At 35.3% G+C, this 17,736-nt stretch overlaps 1 protein-coding gene across 4 annotated transcripts in view; it reads left to right on the top strand.

The window, feature by feature from the left end:
- The window catches only part of TLN2 (talin 2), a 528,144-nt gene that overhangs the window by 478,131 nt on the left and 32,277 nt on the right, over positions 1-17,736 (top strand). For all 4 annotated transcript variants that reach the window (XM_003755615.4, XM_023497706.2, XM_031955439.1 and 1 more), the window contains one exon: positions 11,317-11,424. In XM_003755615.4, coding sequence (XP_003755663.1) covers positions 11,317-11,424 — 108 coding nt within the window. The remainder of the gene's footprint in view (positions 1-11,316; positions 11,425-17,736) is intronic.

Below are 17,736 nucleotides of genomic sequence, written 5' to 3'. Positions count from 1 at the left end.
TTACTATGAGGGAGTAAATTGGATGAATAAAACAACTTTGAAGAGCTGTGTTGAAGCTAAGTCAGATAAACTACTTGTCTATAGCTTGTTTGCAAAATTAGCTCTTTGCTCCCCACTGTGAGAGCTGTTTCAAGTCCAGGTCTTTAAAAGGGAGAAAAAGGGAGTGGAGTGGAAGGAAAATTAAACTGGGGGAGGAGGGGAGATTGGAAACCTCCACTTCATCCCAGGTGGAGTTGGTCAGAACTCCCCTTACTCAAGAGGATTTAAATTCTTTGGCAGCTAGAAGGTTACCAAAATTAGTTTTATGGCCATTCGTTGAGAGGTGAGGAAGAAGAAATACTCAAACTCCAAGCCCTTGAATACCCAAATTGTTGTATAATTTCTTCTAGAAGATTCCTAAGTAGCACCAGGATAATAGAATAGGAAACATTAGCATGGAAGAGGATATTTTTGTTTAAAAATTTTATTCAATTTTAAAATCTTTTTTTTTTTTAATTGAAGTGAAATGTGTGGAGTAAGGAAGGAAAGATGAGAAATGTAAAGGCTCTTTGCTTTTTTGAAAGTCTTTATATAGTTCAGTCGTAAAATATCATCTTTTCTCATAAAAATAGGAAAGAAAATTGAATTAGTGAAAAGCAATAACATGAGGAAATGTGATTTGAAAACATTCATCATTTTTTTAAGATAAAAAAGTTTTCTCTATCAAATTGCTTGCCTTCTCGGTGAGATGGGAAGGAATGAAGGTAAAGAATTTGGAACTCAAATTTGTAAAAAACAAATGTTAAAAATTGTTTTAACATGTAATTGGGAGGAAAATAAAATATTAAATAGCTTATTTAAAAAAATAAAGAGGAATTCACAATGAAAGCTATGAAACATTGTGTTCCTGGCCATAGGGAATACTTATCCAAGTGTACTGGCTCTTCTTATCCCTTACTCTTTCTGTAGAAAACTGTTCATCCTGTTTCTAATCCTTTGTGATCAAGTTCAGTTAGATTCCCACAGGGCCCCATCAGTACAGATCATTGTCTGGCCAGTCCACCCTGGTTATCAGTTTAAAAGCAGGCCAGGAAGGCTTTATGTGAGAGTAGCCAAGTAATTCCTGACCTTCTGCATCCATTGGGAAAAGCCAGGCACAGAGAAAGGCAGTCTGCTGACTCAGAGTTTCTCTCTCTAAAACATCTCTCTAATGTCTCCAAGTGCCTTCCCTCAGCCTCACTTGAAAAAAGTGTTTTTGTGTTCAGTGACCATGAAAATTTGGAATTGATGAGGACCATCTTTTCCCTGTTTATCCATTTTTCTCTAGAAATCCAAAAAACTTGAGATAGCAAAGCTGTGCTTTCCAGGCAGACCTGCACAAAGTATGCTTGCCTCAAACATTGGACCCTTCTGAAGATTGGGTGGATATATTTCTGGAAAGTTTTTTGGATTCTAATTATTGGGCTTCCTTATTAAGATTGGTCAGTGCCTCATATGGAATGATGTTATAGGAAGTATGAATTGCAGATCAGTGAGACAGTTGGGTTTGTTGCTGTGCTGCTTGGTGATAAAACTGATTTAATGGAAAAAAAAATTCCCAGCATTGCACAGGGGCTGGTACCTTTACCATGGGTACATGTCCCTGGGAGAGGGACAGTGAAGGAGCTAACAGGATGTAGAAAAAAGTGTTAATGACAGCAGAATAGAGAAAAGTGGGAGGTGGGAGAGAGGTAGAATGGTTGAGAAATTGGTGTCAGTGGTGACCCAAAATTAAGGATCTAGGGTATTATTTCTCATGAGTAAAGCATGATTTTTCATTCTCTCCTGTTCATTATTTTGCCAATATGCACATAATAGCACCTGACAGCTGTAAAACATTTATTATTAAAATAATATTGTTTATTATGTTTATTATTTCAAATATATTTGATCTACCTCTGAAGGAAAAGAGAAGGTATTTACCCCCATTTTGCAGTCTTCGTATACCTTACTCCCCAGTGATGCTGTTCCATGAATAAGATGCTCTGAAACAGAGATAGATTCGATGATTAAAATGGAAATGGAATAGGTTTCAGTTTTTTCCATCTGTTTCTCTATTAGGTCAAACTTCTTCCTCCTTATTCCAGAAATGGAGAAATGGAATAAAAGGAAAATTTAATTAATCCTATCCCTATTTAACTTTCTCAGTCATTCTGTGCTCTCCTCTAGTCTCTGATGTAATGATGGCCTTCCTCCTTGCCAAAGGTCAAGTCCCTTCACCTGCACCTTTGATCCCATCTCCTCTCACCTTCTCTAGCAGATTGTCTTCACCATTTTCCTCCTCTTTTTCTAAGCATCAGTATCTTCCTCTCTACTGGTTTCTTCCCTGATATCTACCTCCAAAATGCCCAAGTCTTCCTCATCCTTCAGAAATTCTTGTTAGCTCCCACCATCCCTCCAAACTATTTGTCTTATATCCCTATCTTTCCAGCCATACCTGTTGATCTCCTTCTCCTCACATTGTCTTCTTTCCCCATTGCAGTTTGGCTTCATGCTTTTTCACTCAACTGAAACTGCCTTCTCCAAAGTTGCCAGTGCCTTATAAATCACTCTAATGGAACCTTCTCTCCCTGCGTCTTCCTTGATCTCTCTGCAACATTTGACACCCTTAATCACCCTCTCCTCTGGAGCTTTCCTGCTCTCTCTGAATTTCCCTGACATTGTTCCCTTCCTGCCTCTCTGACTGGTCCTTCTCAGACTTTGCTAGTTCATCATTGACTTTCTGCCTCTTAATTCTTCTTGTCTCCATTTAGGGTTTTCTTGGCAAAGATACTAGAGTGGTTTGCTTCTTTCTTCTTCAGATCATTTTACAGTTGAGGAAACTGAGACAAACAGAGTGAAGTCACTTGCCCAGGATGACCCAGCTAGTAATAAGTCTTCGAGGCCAGTTTTGAACTCAGAAAGATGAGTTTTCCTGACTTCAGATGCAGCACTCTACATTGAGCTACCTAACTTCTCATAGGTGTCAAATATTTTAAGCTGGATTTTCAAAGTATCTCAAACTCAACTTTTTCTTCCTAAACCTGTCTTTCTTCCTGTCAACAAGAGCATCATCTTTTCATTCATCTCAGTTCATAAGCTTTGTATATATTCTCAACTTTTCACTCTCACCCATTTCATGTATCCTAATTTCTATATCTACTACATCTATCATATATGTTTCCCCTTCCTCTTTATAGGTAGCTCTACCCTAATTCAGGCTACTTCATCCCTTCTCACCTAGACTATTTGACATAGCCTCCTATTACCTCTCAGTGCCTTAAGCTATTTTTTATTTTATGTCTCCTCCATACAGTCACCAAAGTAATTTTCCTAAAGCATTGGTCTAACCATGTCACCCGGAACTCAACAAGCTATAGTGGCTCCTGATCAAATACAAACTACTCTGCTAACAGCATAATAGAACATTAGAGCTAGAAAAGACCTGGGCAGATCTCATGACTTAAATGAGGCAGCTGAGAAGGGCCATAATTTATTCCAAGTAATGTTTCGTCCATAAAATATCTGAATCAGGACCAAAATCAAATTGCTCTTCCACTATACCATGATGCATTGTGTGGCCCAGAATTAAATAATGAACAGGATTCTGAGGGATTCACCAGCCCAAGTGGTGTCACATTAACAAGGTGATAGGGTCAAGGGACTTAGACCAACTGGTCTTTAGGGAAGATTCCCGGATCCATAGGACTCATCTCTAAGACTGACTTTTCCTTTTGTTAAACTAAGACTTGGATAATATTTAGAAAGCATAAAAATGTATTTCTTGAGTATTGAATATTCTTTGGATTATGATAAAAACAGCTTGAATTAAATGTTAGGAATTGAATATATAAATAACATTTCATATTTGTAACATTTTGAGGGATGGGATGCTCACTAATTGAATTCAACAAATTTTGTTGCTGCTGTATGAAGGAGAGGCATGGTAAATGATCCACAGTGTACTCTAGGACAATGAATGAGTCTCCTGCCCTCTCACAACTCCTAGCTAAAGTTCTCTCTGTATGTAGATGTCATTTGTCCTTATAGCATAAGATACATATCTTTAATATAAATATAAGAGGCAAATTATATAATAATACATATAAATATAATATAAATACAACTAGGTAGTACAGTAGATGGGGTTCAGTCTCAGATCGAGCCCCAGCCAGTTACTAGCAATGTGACCTTAGACAAATTATTCTACCTATTTGTCTGTTTCCTCTTCTGTAAAAAGGAGGATAATTATAGCACCTGTCTCCCAAAGTTATTGTGAGGATCAAATGAGATAATATTTATAAAGTGCTTAGCATAGTGCCTGACACATAATAAGTACTTTGTAAATGTTCATTGTTATTATTATCATACATATAAAACATATTCAAAAATTGCAAATTTGTCTGATCTTATCAACATGAATAGTATCCCCTTTGATAATATAGATTTCAGTCCATCCACATCTGCTCATCTAATATGACTTTTGTCCATGTCCTCCTTTAAGTTTATCACAAAAGATTTATCCAATGTACTGGGAGTCTTCCTTGTTTTATTGTGCTAAGAAAATGGAAGAAACTTTAAGGTGTGTTTGTATGTATATAAATGTTTTCATATGTTCCTGTGAATATGAATAAATGAAAAAGCAATTACTAAGCAGTTACTAAACCAAGTTTATTATTATTAAGCAATAATTAGTATTGTTTATTAGGCCAAGCCCTGTGCTAGACAGGAAAGGTGAATCAGAATTTGGAGGAGATAGCATATAAAAAGGACCTTAGCTGCAGGGCAGATGGAAAGCTGGGATGTCTTGTGGGCCTAGTGGTGAGGTTTTAAAAGTACCCAGGTGACAGAAGTGAAGCCCTAGGTGTACATATACATGTTGCACATATATTTTGCCATCTTTGGATATAACTTAGGACTCCACTGATATAGAGAGCTCCCAATAAGGAACTTCTAATGTAGATTGACTGTTCTCTCGAGACAGTCTTAAAGAATCCCTTGCAGGGGTCCTCAAACTTTTTAAATAGGGGGCCAGTTCACTGTCCCTCAGACTGTTGGAGGGCCGGACTATAGTAAACATAAAAACTTTATTTTGTGGGCCTTTAAATAAAGAAACTTCATAGCCCTGGGTGAGGGGGATAATCGTCCTCAGCTGTAGCATCTGGCCCGCGACCATAGTTTGAGGACCTCTGCCTTAGAGTTTGCTAAAAGGATTTAGTGATTTACCAAGACTAGTTTGTGTCAGAAGCAAGTTTTAAACCCTGTATCGGCCTGATTCTTACATATAACAAAATCTAAACTTTTTTTAATATATGGCCATATACATATACATATGAAAAATTGGTAATCAGAATTGTTGATCCAGAAATCTGGCAATGAAGTCTTGCCAAAGTGATCTGGGAAGGCAGTCTGACTGGATTTTCTGGGAAAATTTTCATAGTGCTCAAAATTTTACATCACAACAAGCTGACTGGCACTAGCTAATAAATAATGAAAAATAATAGTCTTGTGTACTAAAAGCTTTAATAATCGACGCAGCTAAAACAAAAATTTTATCTGAATGTAAGCAGTTCAATGAAATTTGGATAAAATTCCAAGTCTGGTAACATCACTTAGATCCATGAAAGCATTCAGTGCCTGGTGTTATTGTTCTGGGTACTAATTTGGGCAGATAACAAGATTCAGATAGAACACAATTCCTACCCTTGAGGAGCAAGGGCATAATTAGGAGATTTAATTTTTTTATGCACACATGTACACACACACACATACACAGGGGTCATCATAATGACTCCTAATAATAATTATCATAATAAGTAGGAAGTTGAGAAATAGAAAATTATACAGTTATGAAAAGGGCAGGGCAGGATGTTGGAGGAAAGGTGTTGGTAATTAGGAGTAGGAAGGGAATCAGTGAGGGCTTCTTGGAGAAAGTGGAAGTTGAGCTAGGCTTTCCATGGCAAATAGGAATTTGTCAGGTAATGAGGGGGGAAAGGGCATCCAGATATAGAGAACACTAGGAAAAAACAAGGTATATTCAGAGGATGCAGTTATCTAAGTAAGCTGGAGCAATGGTGAATAATACAAGACAGGATTATAAGGGTAAGATAACATTGAATTATGGTGTGCCTTGAATGCCAGGCAAAAGTTAGATCTTTATTTGTTGACTATATGGAGCCACTAAGGATTTTTAAGCAGAAGAATAATGGGACTAGATCTCTGTTCCTAAGGAGGATTAGTTTGCCAGTGGAAATTCAAGTGGAGGAAAGAGTAAGATGGCAATATCTGTTTGAAGGTTATTCTGATACTTGAAATGAAAGATAATGATGAAGGCCTGTTGTAAAGTGGTGACACTGGGTATAAAGAAGAGTTGGATATGAGAAATATTTTAGAAACAGAATCAGTATGTCCTCATAATTACTTGGCTGTGAGATGAAAGGAGGAAAAAAGAATCAAAGGTAATAACTAAGGTTTTGATCATAAAAGGCTTTCCTCAGGATGTGGCCATATCCCTAAAAGCCGCTAGAAGTAAGGAATTCATAGTAATTGTGAATTTATAAAGGAATTTATAGCCATCAATTCGGACATAGGAAAAGGGGGTTCTTATTTCAGTATAATACCACATGAATCTCGTCCATGTAAGTCAATAGAATGTAAGCTCTCTTGGGTATATAATATGCACCTCATAAATGCTTGTTGATTGATTGACAATGGCCTAAAAGTGATTGATTTTATACTCTATATTCTCCCACTTATACTCTCCTATCCTTTATCCTTTATACTCTCTTATTCTTTATTTATACTCTCCTATCGCTTTTGTTTCCACCAAATCATCCAAAAAGCATTCATCCAACATGTCAGGATGTTCTAGCTCCCTTGATATTGGCTGGATGCCAAAAGACTTTATAGACTCTGCACCCATTGTTGTTCACTCTTGCCAAATGACCGATTTCTTTTCAAGGCAACAAGCTCTTATTAAGTGCTTACTATATAGCAAGCATTCTGTTAATCGATGTGAATACAAATGCAAGCGAAAGATTGTCTTGCCTTCCAGAAGCTTATATTCTAATAGGGGAAGACAGTACATAAAGAAAAAATAGTACAGCAAGGGGAAGAAGGTGGGTGATAGAAAAAGAAGACCAAAGAGTAAGGAATAGAATTGCCAAAGAAGAATAAATGAATGTCAGGGAACATTCCTTAAAATGGAGGTTCAGAGAGTAACTAATCAGAGAAAGGGTGAGAAGGATGTTGAGACATATTGATCTTCTATGGTGAAAAGGGACTGTGTATAGGAAGAGGGGAAAAGAAAAATCTCCATTTTTCTAATGTATGTATATACATATGTAATATATATATATATATATATATATATATATATTAAATGGATAAATAGATATAAATATTTGGAGATTTAGATTGCTAATTTTTTAGTTTGTAACATGTCTGAATATTCTTGACAAGCATGAGCCTCTCCATTGTCTTTTAGGTGTGAAATCTCTCAATGGTAATGTCTGGCTCTACCTAGAGAAGTGATTTAAGAGGCACTGAAGGTTCTGTCTCCCCTCCTCATCCCCAACCCCCCTCCTTGAGCTAGCAGGGTATTTTTATTTATGTTCTTTATCCAGATGGCCCTTGTTAAAATGCAGATATGTTCCTGGTAAAGGATAATGGATTAAACTAATTATCCCAAGATAGAACATCTTGGATGAAGGGGGCACCTTTGCTACCTGCAGGCAGAATGAAGGTATTGGATATCACTGAAGAAAGAGAATAGAGGAGGCAACCTGCTTTGTGATTCACCTCTACAGTGTATCATTAAGAGCATAATACCCCATCAGACTTAATAGTGTCTCATAAGACAACCTAATCTACTATTTGCCTAGGGTTTCCTTACCTAGAATAAATACTTTATCTCCTTTTACATTTACTGGAGCCCTGTAGTAACTGAAACATAATTTATAAATAGCTGATTAATTTCATCTAAGTTAAGTTCCTAATATAAAAATCTAACAAGAGTTTCTCTAAATGATTTTTTATTTTTAATTGAATGCAGCATAGTCAATTTTTTTCCAGTAATCATACATGACTTAAATTAGATGTCTTATCTGTAACAAATTCCAGATTAGTTTACTCCTTATTCTACTTGATATTTTAAAGAGATGTTAGAAACTATTGATTAAGATGGTTCCATTTTATAATTAAGGTTCTGGGACTGAAAAATCAGCTTAATATACCCAAGGAAGAAGGGAAAGAAAGAAGCAATTATTCAATGTTCCTACTATGTGCCAAGTACTGTGCTAAATGCTTTACTAAAATCATCCCATTTGATCCTCATTATTGGAGGTATTCTTACATTTTACAGTTGAGGAAACTGAGGCAGGCAGGTAAAGTGACTTCCCATGAGTCACAATTAGTGTCTGAAACTTAATTCAAATTTGTGTTTTCCTAACCCCAGACATAGCACCCTATCCACTGAGCCATTTCTTTGCCAACTGTACCAAGTTAGCAGAATCTTACTCTTTCAAGTTCCAGTCTAGTAGTCTTTCTGTTATATCAAACTAATGTTCATATTAAGCAAAGGAAATGTCACAAGGAAGGTAAATCAATTGCCTAGAAAATCTCATAACATTGTATAAAACAAAAAACTTCAAATGAAACCAAATGCAGAAATCCAAAATCAAATCCTAAACCAAATCAAACCCCCTTTCTGTCTACACAAGTAATACAATTTTGATGGTTATTTTGCAGGCACATCCTGCTTTAAGCAAACTTATCATACATGAGCTTGAATTTAGAAAATGAATAAGTTAAGGGACAATTATTTGCATTGCAAAGAGTATCTATTTTGTGGCAAGATGTTTCACTAGCTTCTTTTTTCAAATAGCAAATTTCTCTACTGTGTTTCAACTATGATTCAATTTATAAAAATTCAATTTATGTACAATCTAGAAGCACATCTATTGCAAAAAAAAAGAACCAATTGTTCTTTGTTCCCATCTTTTCTGTGATTATATTTTGTATTACATTTTAAGAAATCATTCATCCTTCATGAATTATCTAGTAAAACTGGAGAGAATGTCCTAAAAAAAACCACAGGGCTACTTAGATCAGAGTCCCAAAGAAGCCTTTATACTTAAAGTTCTTCTATTTGTAAATGTTTAGAAGGCTCCATGACACAGAAGAAAAAAAAATAAAACTAATTTTGAAGTTAGAATAGCCCAGCTCTGTCACTTACTATTGGTATAAACTTGAAAAGCCTTTAATTACCTTGTACCTATTTTATAATAATAATAATTGTAGCATTTATCGCTTTAAGGTTGGCAAGGCATTTTACAAACATTTTCTCATTTGATCTTCCACAGTGATCCTATGAAATAGGTGCTATTATTATCTTCATTTTAAAGATGAGTAAACTGAGGTTGAAAAAAGTTTGATTTCTCATATATATGAGAAACTAAACTTAAGTCTTCCAGACTCCTAATCTAGCTAGCTTTTCCACTGCTCAATTTAGGTACCTAATCTCTTAAATGACACGTGAATGAGTTAACCTTTAAGGTCCCTTTGAGCTCTATAATCTATATTTGTTTATTCCAAACCTGTGATTTAGTAGATATCAAGAAATCCCATTGGAGAGACTCCTTCTAGTAAAGCAAACATTAACATATAATCTTAAACCCCCAAGAGATTACAGACTCACATAACCAGAGTGTTACAGAGCTGAAATTTGAACCCACGCGCGACTGACTCCATATCCTATGCCGTGTACCCTGAATGCCTCTCTGCCTGTATATGAGAATCTTTAAACCAACATTGTTTTTCAGAGCTCATTGGGTGGTCTATGCTTCTATTCCAACTTTCTCTGGCTTCTATTTCTTTTTTCCATAAAATGAGAGGGTTAAATTAGATGTTCTTTAAGGGTATTTCCAGCTCTTACATTCTGTGGTACTATTGTCCCACTCAACTTGTACTGGAGTCATTTGCCAGAAAACTCAGTTTTTCAATTTTCAGGGTATTAGTGTCAGTATTTGCTTAGAAATAAGCAAATGCTAAAAATCTGGGCTTGATTCATTATTTTATTGATTGTCTGGACTTAAGAAAGTAATGGAGAAAATATAAATAATGCAGATTTAAAAGTGTATCATGTGTACATTTCTTTTTTCTGGAGAGACAGTTATGAAACATTTACCAGTTTACTCCTGGGCCCAACCCAGCTTCCATTGCCTGCTTCTTTTTTTTTTTTTTTTTTTTTTTTTTGCCTGCTTCATTGAGGGAGTGCAAAAATCAACCCCCCACTTAAAAGGCAAGTTATAGAAAGAGATGAAGAGATTTCCTAGTACTATAAGTGGGTGAAGGAGCAAGCATTAATTAGCCTACTCCCCAGACTCAGGTTGTTGACAGTAAACTAAGGTGAGTGGCGTAACAACAAATGACTAGAGTCATGATAACCATCCAATTTCACTTTGAAAAGAAAGTGAGAACTAAATCATGTAGTAATGGAATGAGCCCTTGCACCCACTATTACAACTCTGAGAGAAACTGTCTGTTTTACTCACACTACTTTTTCTCTCTTGAAAGCTGATATTTTATTTACTTCTGTAATAGGAACTAAATAAGGGAATCAGACACCATCAGATTTCAGATAAGGGACTCAGAGAACAACCTCAGAATCTACTGTTGGCCCAGGATTCCCTTATCCAGAGTAATTACTACGTTTCTATATATATTTATTGACATTCTGAACCAAAAAAATAACAAATTTTATCTTAGATGATTAATTTCTTCCTGTTCCTAACACAGGAGGCCATTGAGTCTCTCTAAATTATTTCTGACTTTTGATTTAAATCTTTAAGTATCAGGATCAGCTAGCGATTGACCATTCATATAATTGCAGAGTAACCCTTTATTTTCCTCACTTTTAAGAATCATTTCCTTAATAATTCAAAATAAGACTTGAAGATCTCTTCCTTCCTCCCCTCTCCCCCTTTCCCCTAGTGGTAATATCTTTGAGAAATTAAATTTTAAAATTCATTGTGATCCAGTAGAAAGATTACTGGCTCTGGAGTCAGAATACTGGCTTCAGATTCTGCTTTTGACATATATTATCTATGGGAGTAGGAACAAAGCATTTTATCTTCCCTAGACCTCGATTTCCTTTTCTTTAAAGTGAGAGAGTTGACCTAAGTGATCTTTGAAATCTCTTTTCCTGCCAGCTCTATCTCTGTGAACCTATGAATATGGGTAGAAAACTTCCTTTCCTTGCTTTAGTTGGTATAGAACTGGTTCTTCCTGCTTAAGGTCTGTGTTCCTTTCTTTCCTTAGCAAGCTTCATATCATGCTGATGTTGCTGAAGATGTGAAAGCCAGAGCTTTGCGATATGGGACTGAATGTACTTTAGGATACCTGGATCTCCTGGAACATGTCCTTGTGGTAAGAAAAATATATTGACTCTCTCTCTCTCATTCCTTCCCTTCCCGTATTCATATTCTCTCTCTCTCTCTTTCTCTTTCTCTCTCTCTCTTGCCTTCCCTTTCTTTTTTCCTCCCTCCTTCTATGCGTGTCTCTCTCTCTTCTTCTTTCTCTCTCTTCCTCCTTAGTCTCTTCCCCATGTTTCTCCCTCTTTCTCCTTTTCTTTCTCTTTCAACTGTCTTTCCTTTTTTCTTTCTCTTTCCATTTTTTACATTCTCTTCTCCCTCACTCTTTCTTTCACTCTCATTCTTTTTTCTGTTTCTCTTTCTTTCCCTTACTTTTTTCCCCTTATCTTTTTTCTCTCTTCTTTTCTTTCCCTTCATATCTCTTTCCCATTCTTACTTTCTCACTCCCTTTCTTTTCCTTTCCCTTTCTATCTCTCTTCTTTTCCCTTTTTTTTTCCTCACTTTCTCAGACCAGTTCACAGTAGATTATTTCAGAACTTGTCTTCCCTGGTAATTAAAATGAATGACTTTGTATGCTTTCCTTCTGGAGACAGACAGTCTCATACAGTGGGGAAAAAAAAGAGAGATTATTTTACTTTCATACCTTTTTAAAGTACTTTTGCATTTGCATTCTTCATTTTGTTGCTTCATTGCCCTGTGAGGATGGAAGAAGAAAGGATAATACTTCCATTTTTCAGTTAAGAAAACTCAGAAGGAAAAAGGATTGGTAATTTATCTGACTTACAGGCAGCCTGGCATTCTCTTCCCTTTTCTATTGCATGACATTTTTAAAAGTCTCAATTCTGGACTTCAAATTTATTGGGATATTTAATCTAATTTCTGTTTTGCTTATCAATATAAGGGTGTTCCACAAAATGACAGCTATCTGAGGGAAAATAGAAGAGATTGTTTGATTGATCTTGGCAAAGGAGACAACATGGAACCCGGAGGGTGGGGGATGGGGGAGATTGGTGCCACGAGAAAGAAGAGATCCAAGTTCTATCAGTGCTCTCCTCCCACCCACCTCCCAATTATTTTATATTTTCTTTATAGATGTTTTTGCTGTTTAGCTACTCTTCAGTGTCCATATTGATTACCTCCAGAAAATGTAAGCTTCTTATGAGCAGAAACTATCCGATTTTTGCCTTTGCATATCCATCACTTAGTCCAGTGTTGTTCACATAATCAACACTGAATAAAAGTGAAATGAATTTAAATAGCTTTTATTTAATTAGTATGGCTTTTGAGCAAGTTTCTTAATTTGTTCCTTGGTTTCCCTCTGTAAAGAAGGGAAAAAAATCATTTATTAAGGCTTCTAGATGGGTAAGTGGACAGAGTGCTGGCCCTAAAGTCAGGAAGACCTGAGTTCAGATAATATAGCTTCAGATTCTCACTAGCTGTGTGACACTGCACAAGTAACTTTCCTTCTGCCTGCCTCAGTTTCCTCAAATGTAAAATGGGAATAATAATAATAAAAACAACCTCCCAAGTTTGGTACATTTAAAAAAATGTTTGTTTCCTTTCTTATTAAGCACCTCCTTTGGGCTAGGCATTGTTCCAAGCACTTCATTCATATTTGATTTTTTACAGTCCTAGGAGGTGGGTGGGGGGCTGTTATTATTCCCTTTTACAGTTGAAGATAATGCAGCAGATAGAGGTTTAAAAACATGCCTGGAACCATAGAACTAGTCTAAGCCTAGATTTGAACTCTTCTCTTTCTAGCTATAGGCCCAGTGGGGATAGGAAGAAGATGAGAAAATGATAGAATATTTAAGATCCCTGAACTAAAATCCTTTTTTCCTTTGAACCTGTAAAATAATAAGAAATTGATAGCCTGTGTCCTTGTAGGCTGTGATGTACTTAATCCCCCTGAGCAGAAACCTCTGTGCTGGAGTGCCAGTGGAAAGGAAACAATTGCAAATGTTTGTTCCCAGGCAAGGGCCTTAATGTTTGCTTAAATTAGGTTAACTTTTGGAATATAAATAAAACAAGGGAACCAAGTCTTTTCAGATACATACATAGCAAAGGAACCAAATTAAGAAAAATAAAATAGGTGAGATTTCCTTATTAGAATTTGCTCCATGAAAATCCCCTTACGTTATGGAATGTTAGTTCATGTGCACCACAAGCTATCACATAGGTTCTTTTTCAGTACTTTGTCTTGGTACAGGAGGGACTCTGATTTCTCTTGGGACTAATTAGCCTGAGAACCAGCTTACCTAGGTTTGAAGAGGTTCATTATCAGTCAGATAGTCATGAATTTTTTCTGGTCAAAGCAACCCACAAAATAGATCCAAAATGGATCTGTCCTGGAGGGTCCTTTTGCTTACAGAATTATTGTGGCAAAGGTTGCTAAGAATTGCAATTCTTAAACTCTTCATAAAAGTTAATTTACTGTTGGAACTTCTCTCTTGTGATCTTTATTCAGGCAAAAATAAGTTGACTTAACACATTACACATTAAAGTCAACTAATGCAGATAATGAATCCCTGTTAAGTGGTCACATTATTTGAATTTTCCATTGAACCAGACCTAATTATCCTAACTTACATATAAATTTACTTGGAAAAGTGCAAATTTCAAATAATGTGAGTTACATTAATCAGAACTTTGCTGTGTAGAAATAACTGAACTACATCTATATTAGCAAAATTGAAATCATAAGACTTAAGTTTTAGTTTAATGAGTGCATTAGATTTTCGTGAATTGTAAGACATCTCAGAAGCTGTCCTGAGACAACTCATATCCATGCCTCCCCTTTTAAATAATCCTAGCAAAGAGAAATGCTGTTTAATATTCAAAAGTTCTTCATAACCTGGTCCCTTCCTATCTTTCCAGTCAGCTTACACATTTAACTCCCTCCTCTTTCCCCTCAACATTTTTATAACCCAATAACACCAGTCTCCTTGCTCTCCTTCACATAAAATACTCCCTCATCCAATTTTAAGCATTTTCACTTGCTGTCTCCCATGCCTAGAATTCTCCCATTCCTCATCTCCATCTTATTGGCTTCTTTCAAATCTTAGCTAAATTTCACCCATAAGAAACCTTTCCTGATCCTCCATAATGCCAGTGCCTTCCCCATATTGGTTATCTCCAATTTATCCTATGTATCTTATTTCTACATAGTTTTTGCATGTTACCCATTAGACTGTAAGCTTCTTGACAGCAGTAATAAGTAAGCATAGTGCTTAGCACAGAGGAAGCACTAAATAAATACTTATTGACTAATTGGTCACCTAGATTCTCCTTGAGAAAACTTGAAGTTGACAAAATCATATCTATTTATAATCAGACCATCAGTTGGTTAGATTTTTTTAAAATGTGATTAAATAACAAGTCAAACAGAAGAATAAAGACTAGAGAGTAGATATCATACATGATTATGGTAACTCTGACCTAACCTATTTAAACAGACTATTATTTTTTTAAAAATAAGAAATAGGTAAATGTAAAGATATTGACTCCTGTCAAATTTTTTAAATGAGAAATGGATAAATGTAAAGATATTGATTTTGTCACATCAGTTTTTTAAAGTCACCAAAACAAGATTAAATGAGCTGTATTAGAGAAAACATTTAATCTTCTTGCTAAGTGGAGAGACGTGGGAACAAAGAATAACATCAGTTTAGGATATATTAGGAAGGAAAATAGAACACTTTGAGCAGTATATTCTTACAAAATAGTGAAAAGTTTTTAAAGGGAAAATAAACCTACAGTCAGCTTTGCATGCGATCTGGCTATTTCCAGTCATCTAGATACCATGTGAAAATGAAATTGAACTAAGGATAAAAGACACAAAATAAAACAGATCTGTTATTGTTACTATATTGATCCACATTTATTAGCAATGCTAATAATAGAATAACTACATTTGATATGTCTCAATAATGACATTTAATATCATCCAAAAGAACTCCTAGCTCTCATCAGATATGTGTGGAAAATTGATACATAATGTCTTGTTGGAGTGGACACAGTTTTTAAAGTAGTTTACTTTTCAAAATCTCTCAAATAGAAAAAAGTATTCAAAAGAATAAGAAGGATCACAGATGATACGTTTACCTGCTCCCCAAACCCCTCCAAAATTATTGCTGAGAAAAAAAAAGACTCAATACATGAATTGAAGATTTCTTTATGAAAACACGAAAAGATTAAGGGACAGAGAATTCCCATGGACTCCATCTTTACTGCCACAGAATTGACTGTAGGGTATAGAGAAAATAGAATCTTGTTGTATGTATTGTTGAGGGATTTAAAAAAAAATTAAGGCTATCCTCAAGACATTACAAGAAAACAATAATGAAAAATGGATATTAGAAATGACATCAGCACTGATTACAGTTATTTTGTACCAAAATCTAACCATTGTAAATATATTGCCACAGGAATACCAGAGAAGCCCAGAAAACATCTTAATCAGCAAACATTTAACTTAATATAGTTTCCAAGGAGAAAAAGTGGCCAAAGCCAACAGTGATTTAAAATCTAAATTCGTTTGTAAAATTTTATGAAGGATCATGGATAATGAGAAGAAATATCATTGCATAAAGTAAAGAAAAGCATTTAAGAGTAATACCAGGGTTATTGCTTGTTTAGTTTTGTTTTTAAAAGCTTGACAGGAAGTATAAACTAAGCAAGTAATCTCAAGTGCAAATGCCTTTAAAAAACAAGAATGGAAGGAGCAAGTCACATAGAAGGAAAATGGAAAATATCTATAAAAATTATTAAAAACAAATGTTTTCTACAGCAAAAGCAATGGAACTACCATTAATACCTAAGATTACGGTCCCATGTATGTTTATAAGGGAAGTAGAATTATAAATAGATAGTAAAAATGGGTCAAACAACTCTACTGAACCAGATGAATAAAAGTGAGATCCATGCTAGAGGAGCCTTAATTGTGAAGATGATGATAGAAAGATCCATGGTTGTTAAAAATGAGGATACCAAAGGCATGGAAGAAATCATGGCCCTTTATCAATATATCCCTAAAAAAGCAACTGAGAAAAACTTAGTGACTCACCTACCTACTTTCCTACTTAGGCAAAAACTTCATCCAACTTGTCTATATATAAATCAAGATCATCCATGAGGAGGATTTTAGTAAGGAAGAAGCGACAAGTGATAATTAAACATAAACCTCATCTTTGCTATTTTGTCCTTGACTAAAAGATACTGAGACTATAAATCCTATCTTGCTTATTGTTGGTAGATTATGAAAAATTATTTTATTTAGTGGAACAAAATGCCACTAAGGTTTTGTTTTTAACAAAGTTTCCACAAAAGATAGAACAGAAATAACCTGCCCAGACTCGGTATCTGAGATCTTTGTGACTCCAGACCAGCACTCTTTTCTACTCCACTATTTATCACTTTTCTTGGCCGGCCTGTAGGCTATATCTCCATGTCTTCGATTTAGTGGCTTTTAGCTCTGGGTGGGCCAGGCAGTCAGGGAATAACTGTGGGCTCTTCCTACATGAGGAGTCTTGTTTAAAAGATAGGTATCCTTCAGTATTACCATGCTAACATCAATTTTTATTTGAGTAGTTGCTAGCATTTCTGTTAATTTGTTTTTTATTATGGGTTCATTTTTCCCTGTATTTACTATGGAGACAGCTCTTTCAAACCTTAAATTCTGCAAAATTGAACAGTTTATGTGTCTGTTCAAAGCCTGCCACCTGTGTTTCTTTTTCATCTTTCAACACAATTATTGTCATTGTAACATGTAATTACAGAGGAAATGTATTTCGTTTTTACTTGACAGTTTGTAGACTTGTAATATGGAGGTAGCCAGTTCTAAAAAGAAAACTGTTAAACAGAACAAAAAGCAAATGAAATTAAAATGAGCCTTTAAAAAAAATGTGTGAAATTCCCTAAATCTGTGTACTGATTTTCAAGATAACCTTAAATGGAAATATTTACTTTTTTCCTATCAGTTTAGATCAGGGATACACAAATTTGTGGGGTTTTTAAAAAATATTTTGATTTGTATTTCAGTATAATTAGTTTACTTTGAAATCCTACATTATTTTATTTTACTCCTTTAACAACATTATTCTGAAAAAGGGTCTACCAAACTGCCAAAAGACCCATGACATTAAAAAAAGATGTTCAAAAACCTGGTTTATATCATTAAAGTTATCAAATAGGCTCTTAAAAAGAGCCCAGAATTCCAGTAGCTAACAGTAAGCACATTTAAATTTTAAGTCCTATTAATAATCTAAGATTATCAATCCTAGACCTTTTTCCTCATCTGTTTGATTTCACATCCACTTATGCATTTGGGGAGCTTGTGACTTATCAGCACATATTTTAAAAAAAAAAG

Source organism: Sarcophilus harrisii, chromosome 2, assembly GCF_902635505.1.
Source record: "Sarcophilus harrisii chromosome 2, mSarHar1.11, whole genome shotgun sequence".
NCBI classification, from domain to species: domain Eukaryota; kingdom Metazoa; phylum Chordata; class Mammalia; order Dasyuromorphia; family Dasyuridae; genus Sarcophilus; species Sarcophilus harrisii.
Note: the sequence above shows the minus strand (reverse complement) of the source record. Positions and strands in the feature narration are given on the sequence as shown.